Source organism: Pelobates fuscus, chromosome 6 (assembly GCF_036172605.1).
Source record: "Pelobates fuscus isolate aPelFus1 chromosome 6, aPelFus1.pri, whole genome shotgun sequence".
In the NCBI taxonomy this organism is placed as follows: Eukaryota; Metazoa; Chordata; class Amphibia; order Anura; family Pelobatidae; genus Pelobates; species Pelobates fuscus.
The window spans coordinates 255,525,394-255,547,536 of record NC_086322.1 but is presented as its reverse complement, the minus strand read 5'-3'; the positions used below and the strand labels follow the sequence as shown (position 1 = coordinate 255,547,536).

At 43.8% G+C, this 22,143-nt stretch overlaps 2 protein-coding genes across 2 annotated transcripts in view; both read right to left on the bottom strand.

Moving 5' to 3' along the window:
* Positions 1-22,143, bottom strand: part of JMJD6 (jumonji domain containing 6, arginine demethylase and lysine hydroxylase) — a 363,289-nt gene that overhangs the window by 71,647 nt on the left and 269,499 nt on the right. The gene's annotated exons all lie outside the window — the stretch shown is intronic.
* The window catches only part of ST6GALNAC1 (ST6 N-acetylgalactosaminide alpha-2,6-sialyltransferase 1), a 168,337-nt gene that overhangs the window by 58,123 nt on the left and 88,071 nt on the right, over positions 1-22,143 (bottom strand). Inside the window, exons 4-6 of the mRNA XM_063458981.1 lie at positions 11,747-11,918; positions 10,389-10,527; positions 7,162-7,265 (exon numbers count right to left, since the gene is read on the bottom strand). Coding sequence (XP_063315051.1) covers positions 7,162-7,265; positions 10,389-10,527; positions 11,747-11,918 — 415 coding nt within the window. The remainder of the gene's footprint in view (positions 1-7,161; positions 7,266-10,388; positions 10,528-11,746; positions 11,919-22,143) is intronic.

Sequence of the window (22,143 nt, the reverse complement as noted above, 5' to 3'; positions counted from 1 at the left end):
GTAGGTTGTTAGAAAAGTATTCACTGAGGGCTTAGTAGGTAATTTTGACAGTTGCAGGGGAGGAGTCATGAGGGGGTGGGGGATAAAAACCTGCTAACAATTTAATTGATATGCTTTCTTGAAGAAGTGAGTTTTCAATGATTTTTTTTTAAACGAGTGGAGACTGGGTGAAAGTCTTATGAAGAAGGGAAGGGAGATCCACAGAAGAGGTGCAGCCCTGGAGAAATCTTGGAGACGAAGCGTTAGAGGAGAGAGTACAGACAGAGGATATACGTAGGTCTTTGGCAGAGTGTAGCGGCCTCAACGGGACATACTTGTGTATTAGGGAGGATAATTAGGTTGGAGCAGATTTGTGTAGGGATATGTAAGCAAGCACCAGAATTTTAAATTGAGCCCTATATCTAAATATAAAATCTTTTCATGTGAATTTAGATACTGAACATGTAGGTATATGTAAAAACCATCTTGTTATTAATTAAATGTGTATATATAAGACCAACTCAACATGGCTATTTTAATATTTCTACAAGTGAATGGATAGTATTTTCATGTAAATGAGTGTGTAATGTGTAGTATAAATCTATAGGGTGGATATCCTTGTGTTTGTTTGTAAAAACATGTGTGTATGTCTGTAAGTGTGAATATGTATATTTCTGTATATAGTGTAATATTGATATTTTTGCCTGGTTTACTGCCCAGGCACTGGAGAACATTAGTTTTGTCCACAGGATTTTCCCAGATAGGGTTGCTGTTTATTCATTTTTTTACCTTGACTGGAAAGGGAGTGGGCAGTTTCAATACTAAAAGTTATTGTGAGGTAAAAGGATAAATAAGCTTTATGAGTTTGTAAGGCTTTGTTAATATGTGTTTAGAGGGTGGGGGAACCTTAGAGAGCATTAGTACAAAAACTGAAATAGGTGAGAAAGGTATCAATCAATGTTTTCGACTTGGCCCAAACCTTATCATAGCACATTGGCTCCATAAGCCACATGCAGGGAGGTGTGCCTAAGGCTGCATAAGCAAAGCGATTTAACACCTAAATGGCAGAGAATTGAGCAGTGAGACTAGTGTAGGGGCATTATCTATACCAGCGGTTCCCAAAGTGTGGGTCGCGACCCACTGGTGGGTCGCAGGGCGATCCCCAGTGGGTCGCGCTGACCCACACATCCAGGGCCGCCGGGCAGTCAGGCATGCAGACTGACACCAGGAGGGAGCCCGGTGGCTTGCCCAGTATGCCGCCGGGCTCCCTCCAGTCAGTCTGCCAGCAGCTCCGGTCTGCAGCTCCGCCGGGTGCAGAGCTGAAGACCGTGTGATAGAAGTCTCGCGAGCTCCCAGAGCGTTACCATGGCAACACTCAGGGAGCTCGCGAGACTTTTATTACACTGTCTGCAGCTCTGCACCCGGCGGAGCTGCAGACCGGAGAGGTAACCCACCGGACCACCAGGGAGACACTGGACCACCAGGGATGTTTAAAGAAGGTAGGGCACAGAGCCCAAACAATGCCCCCCCCACCCCAATGTAACCCCTTCTCTGTCTACCCCCCACCCACTGTAACCCCTTCTCTGCCCCCTCCTCCCCCCGTAACCCCTTCTCTGTCTGCCCCCCGTAACCCCTTCTCTGCCTGCCCCCCTCCCCCCACTGTAACCCCTTCGCTGCCTGCCCTCTCCCCCAATGTAACCCCTTCTCTGCCTGCCCCCCTCCCCTCCAATGTAACCCCTTCTCTGTCTGCCCCCCTCCCACCCCAATGTAACCCCTTCTCTGTCTGACCCCCTCCCCCCAATGTAACCCCTTCTCTTTCTGCCCCCCTCCCCCCTGTAACCCCTTCTCTGCCTGCCACCCTCCCCCCCTAATGTAACCCCTTCTCTTTTTGGCCCCCATCCCCCTGTAATCCCTTCTCTGCCTGCCCTCCTCCCCCCCCCCACTGTAACCCCTTCTCTGTCTGACCCCCTCCCCCCAATGTAACCCCTTCTCTGCCTGCCCTCCTCCCCCCCACTGTAACCCCTTCTCTGCCTGCCCCCCTCCCCCCACTGTAACCCCTTCTCTGCCTGCCCTCCCCCCCACTGTAACCCCTTCTCTGCCTGCCCCCACTGTAACCCCTTCTCTGCCTGCCCTCCTCCCCCCCACTGTAACCCCTTCTCTGCCTGCCCCCCTCCCCCCACTGTAACCCCTTCTCTGCCTGCCCCCCTCCCCCCACTGTAACCCCTTCTCTGCCTGCCCCCTCCCCCACTGTAACGCCTACTCTGCCTGCCCTCCCCCCCTGTAACCCCTTCTCTGCCTGCCCTCCCCCCACTGTAACCCCTTCTCTGCCTGCCCTCCCCCACTGTAACCCCTTCTCTGCCTGCCCTCCCCCCACTCTAACCCCTTCTCTGCCTACCCCCCACTCTAACCCCTTCTCTGCCTACCCCCCACTCTAACCCCTTCTCTGCCTACCCCCCACTCTAACCCCTTCTCTGCCTACCCTCCCCACTGTAACCCCTTCTCTGCCTACCCCTCCACTGTAACCCCTTCTCTGCCTACCCTACCCACTGTAACCCCTTCTCTGCCTACCCCCACTGTAACCCCTTCTCTCCCTGCCCCCTCCCCCACTGTAACCCATTCTCTGCCTACCCCCACTGTAACCCCTTCTCTCCCTGCCCCCCTCCCCCCACTGTAACCCCTTCTCTGCCTACCCCCCCACTGTAATCCCTGCCCCTCTCCCCACACTGTAACCTTTTCTCCCCCTGCCCCCCCACTGTCGCCTTTTCTCCCCCTGCACCCCCCACACTGTAACCCTTTCTCCCCCTGCCCACCCACTGTAACCCTTTCTCACACTGCCCCCCACACTGTTACCAGTACACACACTCCCTCCCACACTGTCACCCTCACCTCCTGTCTCTGCGTGTCCTTTTGTGTCAGTGTGTGTGTGTATTTGTGTGTCTGTGTGTATCTGTGTACATGAGTGTCTGTGTATCTGTGTGTGGGAAACTAAGTGTCATTGTGTGTATCGCTGTGTCAATGTGTGTATTTGTGTGTCTGTGTGTGTGTATACACTGCACACATACTCCATACAAAAACCATGCTTACATTGAAACACACATTGTGTATATGTATATTTTATAAACACAATATACACACACTGCATCCACTACACACACACACACACTGCAATCAAACGCAAACATTACATACAAATACACCCCTGCATTAAAACACTAAAATGATCTACAAACACCCCTTCATTCAAACACCAACACTACACACAAAAAGCACACCTGCATTTAAAGTCCTACACTACATATACAAACACCCCTGCATTCAGATGCAAACATTACAAACAAGTACACCACTACATTCCAATAGCAACAGTACATACAAATACACTCATACATGCACACATATACTTAATACAAAAACATGCTTACATTCAAACACTGCTCACAAATATAACCCTGCAATGATGTGCAAATGGTAGATCTCCATCTGGCATATTATTGTTGAAGTTCTCCGACAGATGGAGATCTACCTTTTGGCCACACTTTCACTAGATGGGGGCCCAGAAAACATACTTGCACCACGGTCCTCTCTACATTAGTTCCACCACTAGGATAATCAACGTGAGGTGCCTGGATGAAAGAGCAGGACAACAAAATTTCTGATTCTGAGTTTGTGAGTAAGCAGTTGTATGTCTCTAAAACTGATTGCCATGATGTGTAAAGTTTCTGCCTCTAAAACTGCCATGATATATCAAAATTATGCCTCTAAAACTGCCATGTTATGCCAATTTTATGCATCTAAAGCTGATTGCCATGGTGTGCCAATTTTATGCATCTGACTGTTTGCAATGGTGTGCCAATTGAATGCTTCTGAAACTGATTGCCATGATGTGCCACGTTTATGCATCTAAAAGTGATTGCCATGATATGCCAGGTTTATGCATCTAAAGCTGATTGCCATGGTGTGCCAAGTTTATGTATTTAAAGCTGTCATGATGTTCCAATTGTATGCCTCTAAAACTGATTTCCATGATGTACCAGTTTTATGCATCTAAAACTGATTGCAATGGTATGCCAATTGTATGCATCTAAAGCGGATTGCCATGGTGTGCCAATTGTATGCATCTAAAGCGGATTTCCACGGTGTGCCAATTGTATGCTTCTGAAGCTGATTGCCATGATGTGCCAAGTTTATGCATCTAAAAGTGATTGCCATGATATGCCAAGTTTATGCATCTAAAGCTGATTGCCATGGTGTGCCAAGTTTATGTATTTGAAGCTGTCATGATGTTCCAATTGTATGCCTCTATAACTGATTGCCATGATGTACCACTTTTATGCATCTAAAAGTGATTGCAATGGTATGCCAATTGTATGCTTCTGAAGCTGATTGCCATGATGTGCCAAGTTTATGCATCTAAAAGTGATTGCCATGATATGCCAAGTTTATGCATCTAAAAGTGATTGCCATGATATGCCAAGTTTATGCATCTAAAAGTGATTGCCATGATATGCCAAGTGTATGCATCTAAAGCTGATTGCCATGGTGTGCCAATGGTATGCATCTGACTGTTTTCCATGGGGTGCCAATTGAATGCTTCTGAAGCTGATTGCCATGATGTGCCAAGTTTATGCATCTAAAAGTGATTGCCATGATATGCCAATTTTATGCATCTAAAGCTGATTGCCATGGTGTGCCAAGTTTATGTATTTAAAGCTGCCATGATGTTCCAATTTTATGCATCTAAAACTGATTGCAATGGTATGCCAATTGTATGCATCTTAAGCGGATTGCCATGGTGTGCCAATTGTATGCATCTAAAGCGGATTTCCACGGTGTGCCAATTGTATGCTTCTGAAGCTGATTGCCATGATGTACCAAGTTTATGCATCTAAAAGTGATTGCCATGATATGCCAAGTTTATGCATCTAAAGCGGGTTGCATTGGTGTGTCAATTGTATGCATCTAAAGCGGATTGCTATAGTTTGCCAATTGTATGCATCTAAAGCGGTTTGCCATGGTGTGCCAATTGTATGTCTCTGAAGCGGATTGCCATGGTGTGCCAATTGTATGTCTCTGAAGCGGATTGCCATGGTGTGCCAATTGTATGTCTCTGAAGCGGGTTGCCATGGTGTGCCAATTGTATGTCTCTGAAGCGGATTGCCATGGTGTGCCAATTGTATGTCTCTGAAGCGGATTGCCATGGTGTGCCAATTGTATGCCTCTAAAGCGGTTTGCCATGGTGTGCCAATTGTATGCCTCTGAAGCGGATTGCTATGGTGTTCACTTTTTAAAATACGCATTAAAAGCAAGTGGGTCTCGAAAAATTACCATTTTGAAAAGTGGGTCTCGGCCCATAAAAGTTTGGGAAGCCCTGATCTATACACTAAAACTGCATCATTAAGCTAAAGTTGTTTTGATGACTATAGTGTCCCTTTAAGTTTAATGCCTGTACATTTCTTGGGCTCTCCACTTCAAAATAGTTATATATGTGTACTATATAATTCAGAATAGCACGCCACCCCCACCCCCTTTCTTTTTCTTTAATTTAATTCCATTTTTTTTAAAGCAAATTCTTTTACACATTACTTAATTCAATAATTTATTTTCCTTGATATTTTTTTTTTAACTTTTCCATGGGAATTCAAAGTGAATTCGAATTAAATTCTAAAATGTAAGCCAAAAGAGCAGATTTAGAAATTATTATTTGTTCAGCGTGGATATTTTGGCATTATATTTTAAATTCACTTGGAATTCATTTTATATCCCTAGCATGCCTCACTTTAGTGCAAAACTCTGTAAGAACGCATTTTATTTTGAGCCATTTATTTTGCCTTGCGTGCGCCCTGTTTTATTCAATAAAACTCTATGAAACCCAACAGTATAACCACCTCACGCCTCAGTAAACATGCAATAATCCACCATGTCTGATCTGGAAGTAACGATTAGAACAGCAGTGAGAGAACCAGAAAACCAAAAATATGCTTTGCTATCAATACATTCTTCCACTGATAAATTCACGTAAAAGTCAAAAAGCTATATTATGATGATAGAAAAGTGACACCTAGTGGATATTAGTAGGCATTGAGTTTTGAGATGTCACTTTTTAAAGTAAAATTACTATTAATATGTATTATTACTTCAAATAAAAGCTAGCATGTATTATAGCTTGTGTACATTATTACATAATAAATAAGAACCATACTTTGGTGCCTCACCTGCCCTTGCTGTATGGGGCAGCCATCTTTAAATCCTCTCAGAAATATGGCTTTTCTAAACAAAGATCATGCAGGTAGTGTTGTGAGTAAGTGTGAGGCATCTTAAAAAGCTGTACTGAGCTAGGTGAGCTGTACTTCAGCTCTTAAATGGACACAAAATTTAATTCTCAAATCAATATAAATAATGACAACAATTCACATATATGAGTTTTTCAGCCAACGAGGTGCAGCAGACAGGAAATGGCTAATTAATAAATGCAAAGGCTTGGCCTGCAGTTGTGGGAGGGGCATGTTACACTACTTAAACCCCCCTACTCACCTTCGTCCGTCCCGTACGTGATTTTAACGATTTGCTTGTCCCCACCCTCCACTCCCTCTATCTATATTTTCATTACATCTCATGGGTGGGCCCTCTTTTATTACAGGCCTGCTGCGACGTCGGTTCCGGCACACCTCAACCGACTTATTTCCCCCTTTACTATGCTCCTCTTGGTATGATTCCTATACGGCCTTATTTGCCCCTCACACAAATACATACATTTAAACAAATGGCAGATAAAGAGTTAACTATATAATCCTATGTCAGGATTAAAAGGGACCACATCTTCATGATTTTTTGACTTTTGTAAATAGTTTGACAGCTGGCTTCTTGTGCTGCAAGTGAGTAATATTGCAGATGTATCTGCCTTAGCTTGCAAAAAGCAGGTGACTTTATTTAGCAAGTTTGTCTTCTACTAGAACAGATCAGAGTGAATCTGGTAAATGTTCAGTGTTTGATAAATATGCAAACCGTGCACTTTGTATGAGCTTCACACCGCATACTGGATTGTTCTAAACCAAATGTGCAATTTTGGTGAAAACCACAGGATTTATTCTGGATTTGCCTCTAGCAAATTTCTGAATCGCAAATTTCAGATATTTATACAGATACAGATAACAAGTTTTTTTTTTGTTGTTGTTTTTTTTTTACCTGTATGACTCTAGAGATCCCCTGGTGACTTCTTTGTTCTTTTGTAGAGCTTCTAGCCACTCAAAGTCTCTCTGTCCCTCAGTGTAAAGGATGTACTTTGTTTCCTGGGAAACCCACAAAGAAAAGCACTATTATAATTAAACCTTGTGTAATCATATGCATTAAATATAAATGAGAGCAGGTGGAATTCCTAATCAGGGTGTCATTTCCTGTACAGATGCCAGGTAAACGATGCTTTAAAGAAATTAATTAATAAAAGTGTTATGGATATGTACATGCAACTTTCAAATAAAAAAAAGTTATTTTAGATGAGTGTCTGTCTATTAATCAGTTAATCTATAAATGACAAACCATGACACTATGTTGCCCTAACTAATAGATAGTATGTAACAAAATATTAAAGGGACTGTAACGGATCGACGGGCACCCGACTGGGTACCTCCGTTGAAGGATGCTCCTAGCGCTTCCTGAGGACTCCAAGCACTGCAGCAGACACCACAACCACCGAATCGGAGAAGCATACGATTGCTCTCAAGCATATGAATGCTGTAAACCGCTGAACAGAAAAAGCATACAATCATCTTACACTCCTGGCAATTAGCTTACAATCCAATTCCCCCAATAACGAGACGACACTTCGCTTTGAGGTCAAGCAGAACTGACAGTACTGGCACATACAGCCTCTTTTATTCACATTCTACAAACATAGTACTGCCCACAGGGTTTTGAAACACAACCAATCAATCCGTACAATACACACAGACACTCCCACACAAAATCCTCCCCTCTGCCTGTGATATAATTACTGAACACAATGGTTAATATAATTATCACAGGCAGAGAAATACAGTATTATAAAACATATCACAAGGAACCCAAAACATGCAATAGCCCCATAAAAATATATCCTCGGAACCGGGGGATCTGGGTGAAGCACATATCCAAAATTCACCCAGATCTGTTCAGTAGTTTGGAAGATACGGTTTAATGCAGATTCCGCAGAACATATACAGGCTATATGAAAAATACTTACTGTTAAATGTGCCCCATGTTCTGTAGTTTAAAACTACTGAACAATGTCTTTGTGCACCAAATACCGGCGAGATGGCACTGTGTAGAAAAGTCAAAACAGTGTCTGTGAGTTAAAATGGCCGCCATCTATTGTTCTCACCATGTGCCTCTGAAACATTAAATGGTGGCCTCCCAGTAACTCCACAGTATGTCCCCAGATGGTTCTTAAAGGGCCAGTAGCAACATAATAAAATACAATATGCCCAAATCAGTTCCTAGGAGGGCAATACATCCCAGGGCCATAGTCGCAGGGCAGGAGGCTGGCAAACAGGCCCCTCCAAAAACCAGTGCCGAGGTCACTTTCGCCACAGGGACACTTTAGGCACACAGACCACTTCAGCTCATTGAAGTGGTCTAGGTGCATAGTCCCGGGCTCCTTAATTATTGCAGTTCTTAATAAACTGCAATAATTACTTTTGAGGGTTAACTCCAGTTCTTAATAAACTGCAATAATTACTTTTGAGGGTTAAACAAGCATTATATATGCTTTCCAATGGGGAAAATACTTATGCGAGACCGGTCATTGCTGTGCATGCCCATTAGGTCTCTCCTGCCGACGTCCGCCAAGTAGGGAGCTACATTGCCAGAAAAACATTTTTGTTTTCCTGGCACTATAGTTTAACCCCTTAAGGACCAAACTTCTGGAATAAAAGGGAATCATGACATGTCACACATGTCATGTGTCCTTAAGTGGTTAAGGAGCTGAGCCCGAACAAGTGACAAGGGACATTAGCTCAGGAACATGGTAAGTTACAGAAAAGCTTTTTAACTCCTTCTGCTCCATGGGATGGGGGCCTTGATGGAAGGTGGCTCTATAGAGAAAACAACTATAGTTTCCCTTTAAATTTGTGCAATTTTTTCACCTGTCTTATTTGGTACTGCGGTGACTCCGTAATCATAGATGATTGAGCATGATATCAACATAGGGGCATAGGGGTTAGATGGCGTTATAGAAACGTTCAATATATAAGTGAGAAACAATACCTTTAAACCTGTATACTGAAGATGATTTTCACATTTTATAGTTTTTAAAAAGTAGTCCTTAAAGTATCGCCAAAAGCAATTAGAAAACCAAATGGTCGCAGCCAGTTATTTGTAAATAGTAAGGGCATCTACATTTGTATACTGAAAATACTTCCTAAACCAAACAGTAACTGGAGGAGGAGAAGAAAAAAAAAATTGCACTTTTTGATGTAAAAAAGGCATGATTACAAATAAGTAACTGGTATGCACCTACCAAAAACAAACGCAAAGAAAAAAAGATGGTTGACGTGTAAATTACTTAAACATTCAATGCCAGTTAAATTGTGCCAGAGTAGAGAATCCCAGTTTGTGATCAAGGATCTTTCAGGACTTCTGGATTGTTGCATTTGCTGTCTAATCTGCGTCAATTTTGTGCACAGTCTCAATTTCCGTGTGCAGTAAAACAGACAATTGACATTTAGGTCTACCTTTGGCTCTGGGGTCTGAACAAAGCTGAATAACTTGGTTTGCACTTTTCACAATTGGTTGAGAACCAAATAACTTTTGTCTTGTGCTGCTTTTGCACGGACAATAAGGTTATAAGTAGCGGTGACCGGTGAGGTAATCCTCAAAGAAATGAGTAATAATAGTGAAAGTGTCGCCACATCCCTCACATCCCTTCTGCATTTTATTCTATTTCGGATGTGGTCTTTATTTGGAATATTCAATTGCTTTCCAAGTAAAATTGGGTGGTACATTTTAGTAGTGCGATGAATGGGCTTTTAAAAGGCTGCAATATGAATATTTCTACAGTTGTTTGATAAATGAAAATGTTTGAAGTTACAGTTGTTTTAAATTTCTTTCAATAAAGTTCACGGCCCTACTCCAAACATTTGTTTATGTGTGTTTAATTATATTAGTATTGTTTTATGTATACTTCCCATAACACAACTGTTATTCCACCTTTTATACATTGGTTTCTTTTTTTTTTCACCTTTTCTCTTGTGCGCAAAATAATGCATCTTTCTACATCCTTCGGGTATTTATAAAATAATTTATAATAGTGTAATAAACAAACAAAATACATTACAAAAACATCAAGTCACTGGGCAGCAAGAAAGAAGTAAAGCGATAAAGAAATAAAGGGGGGGGGGGGAGGAAAGCTAACCTCATTTTGTGTTTGTCTGGCTTACCCTTTCCTTTGGGATATTGGAGAAACCTTGAAATTGTAACAGTGTAAGTGATGCATACATAGTCTGAGCTGTAAATCCATAAAATGAAGTCCTGTTCCCTACGTCCGTCTCAAATCCTTTAGTTACTGCTCCATTTACACTGAAAAAAAGAAGGCAAATAGTTAATGGGTGTGTTACAGCTCAGATCTCTTGAAGATATTAAGAAGTATAAAAAAAAAAGAACCTAACACATGATGTATTGGTGCCAACTGTCCTGATTTTACTGGGATAGTCCTGAATTTTGGGGTACTCTCGCTGCAAAAATGAGAATTGTCCAGTATTAGAGACTGGGTATCAGGCACATGCACAGAGCATTTCAGCAGCGCTTTGTGTATGTACTGTCATCAGGGGACAGACTGTCAGTCAGCCACTTGATGAGCAGACCTGTCCCTCTCTGAAACTTGCTCTCATGGTGCCCACTTCTGTCCTGGCATGCAAAGTTGGAAGGTGTGATAATGAGAGAGTTTATACTTATTTTAGGTTCTCTCTTTCTGAAATCATTACAAATACTAGGTTTACTGAAACCTTACTGACTTTAACCATTTTTTTTATTTAAAAAGAACACTAATTAAACATTTATTTGAAACATGGAATAAATAGTAAAGCAAAACATATAAAAAACATTTTGTTAATAGACTGGTGAAAATGAAATACGAAATATATTAAAATTACATAATTTTGTACAATTTTACTACCACCCTCACTTGACTTCCCTGCCTGCAATAGCTACCAAGTTGTTAGTATTTTATTACAACGATCAGATACCAGCTACTGTTTAGTGGGAATGTTCCCACTTGCAGCATTGTAAGCAGTGGCTTAAGCGGTAATAAATGGTAAAAGCCCATTTAATGGTTGATATCTCACCAATGAATGAAACAGAGTTGATGAAGCCTGTATTCAATGTAAAATTTAGGCTTCAGATTCAAACCTATACTTATTGGCCTTTAAAGACAGGAATTAAATTAATTTGAATTGATTAAAGCCTTGGCGGGGCCCGATAAAATGTAACGTCGGGAACTAACTTGAGGCCAAGGTTGGAAACAAGCCCTGATATGCTCAAGGAAAGACCCATTTTGTGCTGTATAAGATGCAGTCATACGGCTCCTCTATATGATGTGTCTTAGCACAGTACAGGTCTACAGAATAAGCTAGCCCTTTAAATACATTAATTATAGTAGTTCATAGTAAATAACAGCAGGTGGCCATATTATCAATTTTGCGAAGAAGATAATAAAATGTATCATAGAAATTAAGCTGATATCTTCTCCTGTGTTTAGTGATATATCAATTTATTTTTGAAGACATCTTTTAGAACTTACCGAAACACATAGTCATGGTTATCAATCTCCTGACCAAGACGTGATCCATTCAATATGCCCCCGTTACCCACCACAGCACAGCTAACACAATGTGGGCCCTCAATTTTGTTGCCATCAAGAAGGATTTGCTGATTAGGCAGATGAGGGAGAGCAGAGACTATTTCCTTAACATCTGGAGAATTTGAAAAAGAGCAGAACAAGTAGGGAACAATATCTTTGACAAAAAATATAATGAACTTGTATTTAGAGGTTAGATTTTCATGTGACTAGATATAGTGGAAGCCACTGCTTTCTGAAGGAACATTCATGTTTACACTGGAAGCAGTGGCTTTCGATAGATACAATTAAAGGCTTAATATGATGATGTAGAATTATTAAAAATCTTTATTGAACTTGTATTGAATTATTGTACTAACTCCATTTTAACCTCACACTGTGACAGACCCTCCATTTTGTCCTCATTACCTGACAGATCCTCCATTTTAGACTACATTACATGACAGAATTTCCCAGCAACATTTAATACAATGAACAGAGACTGTATTTTCTATAAAGACATGACTAACCCAGGAATTGCTGAATCTCCTGTAATTTGCAACATAGTATAATCTGAAGGCCATGAGAACACTGTACTAATGAAATGTTCTATTCATAAGAGAACCTTGCACCTGATCACAAGACTGACATCACTAACTACGTAAAATGACGCCCAAGCCCCCCTTTCCACCGAGTAAACCTCATGCTGGGAAAGATGGCGCTTGAGCCATCCGTCCACACCCGTGTCCAGAACAACACCACCTCTCGGTGGGAGGACACCTAGCTGACCACTTAGTTTTTGAGCCAATTAATCATATTGATGGGTGGACACTAACACTAACACAGACACTTAACAATTAATCCAATTAATGATGTTTATTTACTGATAATCAATCAATAATCAATGATGATGCAAAATTCCCCTTAAAAGGGCCTGTGAGCACGCTCTTGCTTCACTTGCCAATAAATTTCCTCGAAGTTATTTTAACCTGAACTCCGTGTGCCAGTCTGAATTACTTCAGCGTATACGCAATATAATTTTCTCTAATTTGGACAGGAACAGATAGACATTTAAACATCTTTGTTTATTTCTAAATTACACTATAACAATTTGGCGCCCAACGTGGGGCATCGGGCTATGGCCTCTGGCCGGTAAGCCGTCCTAAGGAAGACGCTTGCCCGGTGTCTTGTTACTCACTTGTTTACCTGCATTTAGTCTATCTGTTGCCTGGGTGTGTTTGAATTGGCCTGTTTCAGTTTAAGTGCCCGGGTTGAGTGTTTATTTGTTTCCCCTTTTTGGGATAAAAGGGGGGTGGACCCGGGGGATTTGCCTGGAGTCCTCTGTTGCCTGTTTACTCCTTTTAGGAGCCACGTGGCTGTGGCTGTAGGGAAAAAGGGGGGTGGACCTCTGGAAGTTTTCCTGAGGGTCTTCTTTGCCTGTTTACCTCTTTTAGGAGCCTCGTGGCTGTGGCTGTATGGAAAAAGAGGGGTGTTGGATCTGTGGAGATTGTGTAGACTCATAGTTTCCTGGGGATCCTTCTGGTGTCACTTTGATAGCCTAGCTAGCCTCATTGTGCACATAGCTCTGCTTGCAGAGAGGTGGTACCCTCCAGCTTTGAGCGCTGAGCTGGAGTCATTCCAATTGTTATTTGTGGTGCGTGGATTCGGGCAGGCATTGCTGTCTCCATCACCACGGGGTAGTGAGACTTATGAGTGGGTTCATAGGGGCACTACGAGGGTGAGGATAGAGGTGGCCACATTTAGTGGACTGCTGTAACGAGGGAGGCTTACGGATCTCGGACCGGTGTCAGTTGTTTTCCGTGGCCGCTGGTAGTGAGACTTACGAAAGTCGTTCTCCGAGCGGGGACACTACGAGGTTGAGGGAGGTGACTTTGGTCACACGAGTAAAGGAAAGGGATTATTGTTGATTTTATTTGAACTGTGATGCATGCACTGTATTTCAATTGTATTGTTATGTTTTTTGTTTAATTAGGAGTCATTCAAACTCCTGTGTCTGTCTCTAAAATTTCACCTTACTTTGTACTTTTCCTACACTTCCTGTATTATTACTCTATCCACTCCTATTTCTCTTGATAGAGAAGTGATTGGTCACACACTTCTCACCCCGCTCCAATCCGTGTCTACCACCTCGGGTAGGCGAATTTAGTGACTGGTCTACGTTTTGGGAAGACGCACTTAAGGGGGACCCACCCTTCTTGAGTGGCAGTCGAGCATTGTAGACGTTCTGTTCCATTTTTCTTTCCCTATATCTGGGACGCCTGTATAGGGGGGATATGGGCCAGGAATTGAGTAAGCCCAGTAGGGGCTGGTTCGCATGTGATTTAGTTGAAGACAGAGAGGGAGAGGAGATGGTTAAAGGTGTTGAAAAGATTGCTAAAGTGTGTAAAATTGCTGTGCCTTCATGTGGTAGATTGCAGCCAGAAAGCTGGCGTAGATTACTGACAGAGAAGAAGGGCAAGCTTACAGATAATGATTTATTGCGGACTGCTGAAGCGTGGTACAGAGTAGCGAAGGCTATTCAGCAGGAAGGTTGGGTTGAGGAAGAAATAAATCATAAAGGTGTGAAATTGTTTGTGTATCATAATAATTGTGTTGCTGGGGCATTCCCTCAGCCAGCGCCCCAAAATGGCGCCCAGGGGATGTCTATCCCCAAGGTTCAGTCAGCAATAGGTGATAGCCAGCTGACTATGTTCCCCACTCCCAATCCTCCCAACACCCATCCCGTCACCTCCCCTGTTTGCCCGGTCCTGAATTCTGATGGATCTTTCTTTTCCCCTTCACCATCCCTAACATTCCCATCATCCTCATCCATCCCTGCACTACCTTCTGTGTCTAATCCAAACATTTCATCTGCCATTCCTTCCCTACACTCTCTCTCCGTTGATAATCCTACCCTCCCATCTGCATCCGCCCAATTAACTAACCCCTCCTCCCTTGCTACTGCCAATCCTACTGCACCCGCTCCGGCTCCTCCTTCTACACCCACCTCTACTAATCCCTCTCCGTCCTCTCCCTCACTCACTCCTCCCACGGCCCAGGTTCCCACCTCCTTCCCTAATCCTTACCTTACTGTCCCGCCCTCCCCAGGTTCCGCCCCAACCCCCGCCCAGATAGCTTGGCCATACCCCTTCCCATACCCCATGTCCCTGCCCTATCCAAATTATCCATACCCCCTTCCCCAAGCCACTCCCCAGATCCCGGTCATGCCCAGTCCGGCACAGTCTGCCCCGGATGTGCCCACTTCCAACATGGCCGCCACTTCTTCCCTTAACCCTAACGCAGCTTCCTTTCACGTCTCCAATATGGCGGCCCCCAGTCCTCCGGCGCCCCTGATGCCGGTACTTCCCGATGATTATTCACCCCAAGCTCACAACTCACTAGCCACCCCAGCATCTGGGAATCCCTCATTTCCCCCGGTTCTGACACCTCAGGTGGTCCCCTTGCGTAGAAGGGCCCAGACCACAGATGAGGATGAGGATGACGAGGTATCCCAGGACTCGTTGGAGGCTGCGGGGCCCTCGGCCCGCCGTTCCATCGATGATCCTTTTGGTCATAAAGGTCGGGGAGAACGGGCCCCTCCTAAATATGTTGCTTTTAATCCTACTCAAGCTAGTGCTCTAATGAAATCCCTCCCAGACCCAGAAAAGCAGCCTATGCCCTTTTACCGAGGGATAGTTCAGATTCAAAAGACTTATTCCGCAGCATGGCGTGATTTACTGAGCATTTGTGCTATTAAAGCCGGGGATGCATATTGGCCCAGCATGGCCCGCCACCTCAGTACAGATCTGCTTGTAAGTGATATTGATTACCCCTCCGGAGTAACTTTTTGCAACCAACTGAAAGAATGGGCTAAGGACAAACTTGCAGATCAGGCTGCTGGCCTTACTGATATCATACAAGACAAAGGAGAATCAGTGGAAAGGTTTCATGCAAGACTGTTTCAAATGTTTACAGATTTGGGTTTTGATCTTACTGACAAGATTCATTCACAAATGCTGTCTGGTGCATTTGTCCAAGGTGTTAAAGACTCCATACGCAAGGGAATCATTGCTGCACGCCCTGAATATAAGGTGGTCCCTCTGGATACCTTACTCTTAGTTGCTAGAGGTCTGGAATCTGCCCAGACTCCCAGAAGGCCCAGTTCAGCTCCTCTCATGGTGTCCCGCACCACCCCTGTCCCCAAAGGCACCAAACCAGAGGATGGATATTGCTTTAATTGCAAGGCTAAAGGACATTTTAAAAATGATTGCCCAGAACCCAAAAAGATGTCCAAGCCTGCCCCTGCCCCCAAGGCCACAACAACGGTTCCAATAGTTGAGGAACCTGATGATTAGGAAATTGGCAAGCCTGTGTCATTAACCCCTGTCATGGCAGTGTCTACAGGGGATAAAGGGGGGCCACTTGCCACAGTGACTTTACCCATTGAAGGACAACCTACCACATTTCTTGTTGACACAGGTGCAGCCCGAAGTGTTCTACGAGAACAAGACCTGCCAGACCCATCTTTCCTGTCAAATATTGATGTCTCTTGTGTTGGAGTGGATGGCCAACCAAGACACAGTCCTTTAACAACCCCATTACGAGTTGGCAACTATCCTAGCCTGCTTGCCCGTTTTGTGGTATCCTCCACATGCCCAATTAACCTGTTAGGCGCTGATGTCCTCTCACGCCTGCAGGCATCTATCACCTTCACTCCAGATGGACAGGTAGAAATGTCTACTCCTCTATCTGAATCAGACACCTCAGCCTTGTGCTCCCTGCCTCTGATGCTGCATTTAGAAGAACCCCGTGGGGAAGCAGCGGAACAGAGGTCCAACTTTCCAGATGTGTTAAAGACAAAGGTGCCTGCTAAATTATGGTCCTCAGGCCCAGAGGACATAGGTCACCTAAAAGTTCCACCTGTGGTGGTGAAGCTCATTCCAGGAGCAAAGTTACCAACACAAACCACAATACCCTTTAAAACCAGCTCAAGCTGCAGCTATTTCAATTCAAATCAAAGCACTCTTGGAGAAGGGTGCTCTTGTGAAATGTAAATCAGAATGTAACACTCCATTATTTCCTGTGAAGAAGAAAACTCCAAAAGGTGAGCCAGAGAAGTACAGAATGGTTCAAGATCTCCGTGCTGTCAATGAAGCAACTGTCCTGGACACCCCTCTTGTACCAAACCCTCACACTCTGCTCTCTGGAGTCCCTCCATCTGCAAAATACTTCACAGTCATTGATCTGGCTAATGCCTTCTTCAGTGTTCCACTGGATCCAACCTGTCAATACCTGTTTGCTTTCACCCATGAGATGCAACAGTATACCTGGACTGTCATGCCCCAAGGGGCACAAAACTCTCCAAGTCAATTTGCAAGAGCCATGTGCTCCATCCTTGACCCATGGCAAGCAGACCACCCAGAAGTTGTTTTGCTCCAGTATGTGGATGATTTACTACTCTGTGGAGATGGCATACCCACAACTGAAGACTGTTCAATTAGTCTCCTTTGCTATCTGGCAGAACAAGGGTGCAAAGCATCACTTCTCAAGCTGCAATTCTGTCAACCTTCAGTAATTTTCATTGGTCATTGCCTATCTCAAGGTACCAGACATCTCACTCGGGACCGAGTCAGAGCAGTACTGGATATTCCACCTCCAAGGACTTCAAAATCTCTTCATGCCTTCCTAGGCCTCATTTCCTACTGCAGAGCATGGATCCCAGAAGCCTCTCTGCTTATGCAACCTCTCTATGATGCACTTAAGTCAGACCCATTCTGCCTGACCAATGAAGCTCTGGACAATTTCCGCACTCTAAAACGTGCCATTGCATCTGCTCCTGCTTTAGGCCTACCAGACTATACCAAACCCTTCAAATTATTTGTCTCTGAAAGACAAGGCCATGCTACAGGAGTCCTTACCCAAACAAATGACTTAAGAGGCCGCCAGAGGCCTATTGGATATTTCTCCTGCCAGCTGGATATTGTGGCCAGAGGGACCCATTCCTGCCTTAGGGCTGTTTTTGCTGCAAGAGAACTTATTGAAAGAACTGCAGACCTGGTCCTCGGCCACCCTCTGGTTGTCTTGGCCCCTCATGACATTTCTGCCATTATCAACCAAGTCCAGCTCAAGCATGTGTCTCCTGCCAGACACCTGCGTCTACAGTGTCACCTCCTCCTACCTGACAACATTACCATACAAAGATGTCAAGTTCTTAATCCTTCCACTCTTCTTCCACTCCCTGAGGGGGGTATCTACTATGGGTTTATCATGGATGAAACCTACATCTACCTTCTCGCCGGGTGCATCAAGAGTATGCATCCAGATTTAACATTCTATAAAGAAGAAACACCTCTCTGTGAAGGCCCCGATTATGCCTTCTGTACCACGTGGTACAAGCCAAACATTACTCCTGAACCTTGCTATGAAGATGAGCTTTATCACTGGATGGGGGTGAAGCTCACTGCTCAAGATTTCTACTGTGATTCTGAAGGCAATAGCATGGTTCTGATTCACCTACCTCCAGAACTCAATTACTTGTACCGTCATTGGGATACTGCTATTCCACATGTCCCTGTCACCAAGTTGAAAACAAGATCATGGAATGACCTTGGGCCCATGGCAAAATTATGGGCCACCATGGATGAATCACAGCTACAGGAAAATGGCATTGCCAAATACCCAACAACTGATCTTCTTGAAGCATGGCCACGCCATTTCCTGGAAAAAGAATTTCAAGATCTGGTCATAGTGAATAATTATGACCCAGAGACACCTCATGACTGTTTTGAACAGATGAAAATGGAGACAATACACTTACCAACTGTGCATGAGAATCCATTATCAAATCCTGATTTTACCCTGTTTGTGGACGGTTCAAGGTATGCTGATGAAGAAGGAAAATACCACACAGGATATGCCGTAACCACAACAGATGAAGTTATCAAATCATCATCCCTACCACCAGCAATGTCTGCACAAGAAGCTGAATTACAAACCCTGACTTCAGCATGCAAAATTTCCGAAGGAAAGCGTGCCAACATCTACACAGATTCAAGATATGCTCTGGGTGTGGCACATGACTTCGGCCTCATTTGGAAGACAAGAGGATTTCTTACCACTGCCGGTACACCAGTCAAACACAGCTCTGCAATCAAGAAACTAATGGATGCCCTCCTACTCCCTGAAGAAGTGGCCGTCTTGAAAGTCAAGGCACATGGGAAGTTGGATACGGATGAAGCAAAAGGCAACCATTTGGCTGATCAGGCTGCTAAGCAAGCAGCAAGAAGTTTGCAGGAAGTGGATGAAGAAGTGTCCGGAGAAGAAGAAGAAGTTCCTGTTTTTACCTTACAAACCCTTCCTACTGACCTAAGAATTTTGCGGGAACAGCAAGCTGCAATTACCCCCGAAGAAATCCAGAAATGGAAGAAGAAAGGAGCTATCCTAAAGGACGGAATATACTACAACAACTTTAAATTCTGCCTTCCTAAAAATTTATATCCAGCAGTTGTCCAATGGGCACATGGACCTGCACATCTGTCAAAGGACCTAATGGCCGCCCTCATACAAAAGTATTATGAAGCACCTGGAATCACAACATTGATCAACAGCTTCTGTAGGGCCTGTGTCATTTGTGCAAAATGCAATCCAGGAAAGCCAACCAAGGTGCCCTCGAAACACCTGGCTAAACCCATGTACCCATTCCAGAGAATTCAAATTGACCACATACAAATGCCCAAGAGTGGGCCTCATGAATATGCACTAGTAATAGTGGACATGTTCTCAGGCTGGCCAGAAGCCTACCCAGTGGCCAATATCACTGCCAAGACAACAGCAAAACGTCTACTTGCAGATATTGTATGTAGATTTGGACTTCCAGAAGTCATTGAAAGTGATCAGGGCCCAGCTTTTACAGCAACAGTGACTAAAGAAATTTGGACTGCTCTGGGGGTGACCCTAGCCTTTCACACCCCTTACCACCCACAAAGTAGTGGTAAAGTGGAACGCATGAACGGCACTCTAAAAGCCAGAATGTTAAAAATGTCACAAGAAACAAAGATGCCCTGGCCAGAAAGCCTGTCAATAGCTTTATTCAGCGTTAGGCACACACCTAGAGGGAAGCACTCACTATCCCCATATGAGATTCTATTTGGGACTGCACCCAGACTAGGTTGTTATTATCCACAACAGTTGCAGCTTCAATCTGATGTATTAGTAGACTATGTAACTGAACTTGCAAGTGCCTTAAACAAAATACATGCCCAAGTTTTCTCTTCAATTCCAGATCCCGATTTGGATACAGGTACCCACAACCTGCTTCCCGGAGATTGGGTTCTGGTTAAGAAATTTGTGCGGAAAAATACCCTGGAACCAAGATTTGACGGACCGTTCCAAGTTCTCCTGATCACCGCAACCTCCGTCAAATTGGCCGGCAGGCCACACTGGATCCACGCTTCCCATTGCAAGAAGACTCCTGCCCCAGAGGAAGCAGATACCGCACAACCATGTACCTCTGGTACATTATCTCCTTAATTAGCCTAATTAAGGCTCAGCAAGTAGCCATCACCAAAGATGTTAGTGGGTACACCTTCTGGTACAATTCATCATGTACCCGTGTGGCTACTTATACTTTTGATTACTGTGATATCGTAGAATGCCCATTTCCCACATCACAGGTTCAGAATATCTATAGAGATATCCCTCATGCAAAGGACCCCTATGTTTGTGTAGTTGACAAACAATGGGGGCACAATTGTGACCATTGGGGGGCGGCGGGATGGAATGCCGGGCCTGCCTGGGGTTACAAACCAAAAAGTGCCTTATCTAAAGTAGATGATCATGGTAGATCCCTTCTCCAAAGAATGACTCTGAGAAAGCCTGGAGGAGGTACACCAATGAAATTGATTCTAAATATTGAGCATCCAAGTCCAACAGATGCAGACCAGTATGTAATGGGAATGTATTGGAAAAAAGGTTCCTATAACAAGTTAGGGCATTTCTACCTTAAAGATATGTGTAACTCTTCCGAGTGGCAAGGGGCCACCCATATGGTCTCAAATCCATTAAAACCACACATCCAGTCCTTTAACCCCTTAAGGACCAAACTTCTGGAATAAAAGGGAATCATGACATGTCACACATGTCATGTGTCCTTAAGGGGTTAAGGACATGATGGCCATCGCTAACCCCACCTTTGAAGATACCATGGCCGCTGAAACAGGTTTTAATGATGTTAATCTATGGTTAGAATGGATGAAATATAATGCCAACAAGCATAACAAAACCGCATGCTATGTGTGTGGCGGTGCCCGGCCTCACCTGGGCACCGTGCCTTTAACCCTGCCAGTAGATATAGAAGAATGTGTTTTGAGTCTTTTTGCCTATCACTACGATTTCAACAGGTCCATATGTAAAGCATGGACAGTAGAGTATCCTCTTCTAGCCAAGGATGTCAAACCCCCAGATGGTATTACAGTATATAAAGGTAATTACACTTGTTATGCTAATTATGATGGAATTGGTAAATTCTTGGGTAACTTCTCTAAGGGGTATTGTGCTACCTACAGAAATGTCTCCATGAACTTGTTGCAGTTCCATACTAGGTCCTTAGGGGATATTTACTGGTTGTGTGGGGATTTACAGCTAAGATCCAGAATGGACAAGGAATGGTGGGGGGAGTGTACTTTGGCTAAAGCTATCATGCCTATACATATTATCTCTGACACACACCCTGACATACATGAGTCCAAACACACACCAGCCAAGGTTAAGCGCGAAGCCCCAGTAAAAGGAAGTTTTGACCCTCACATTTATATTGATGCCATTGGAGTGCCTAGGGGGGTGCCCAATGAATTTAAAGCAAGAGATGAAGTTGCTGCAGGATTTGAATCACTCTTCACCATAGTTACCGCAAACAAGAATTTAAATTGGATAAATTACATTTATTACAACCAACAGCGCTTTGTTAATTACATCAGGGATGCCCTCCAAGGATTAGCCGAACAGTTGCAGGCAACATCCCAAATGGCCTTCCAGAATAGAATGGCCTTAGATATGATTCTAGCCGAAAAAGGAGGGGTATGTAAAATTTTGCCCGACACCATGACATGTTGTACTTACATCCCAGAAAACACAGGCCCTAATGGTAAAGTTACCTTAGCCATAGAAAAATTGAATGAGCTCTCTGAAGAGTTAAAAAGGAATTCTGGGATAAAAGATCCCTGGGACAGATGGTTTGGTTGGATGACAGGATGGCAAAAGGCTTTAATGCATATTGGTATAGCAATACTAATTTTTATTTTTATTTTTGCTCTTCTCGTTTGTTGTGTCCTCCCTTGTCTGAGAAAATCCATCATGAAGACTGT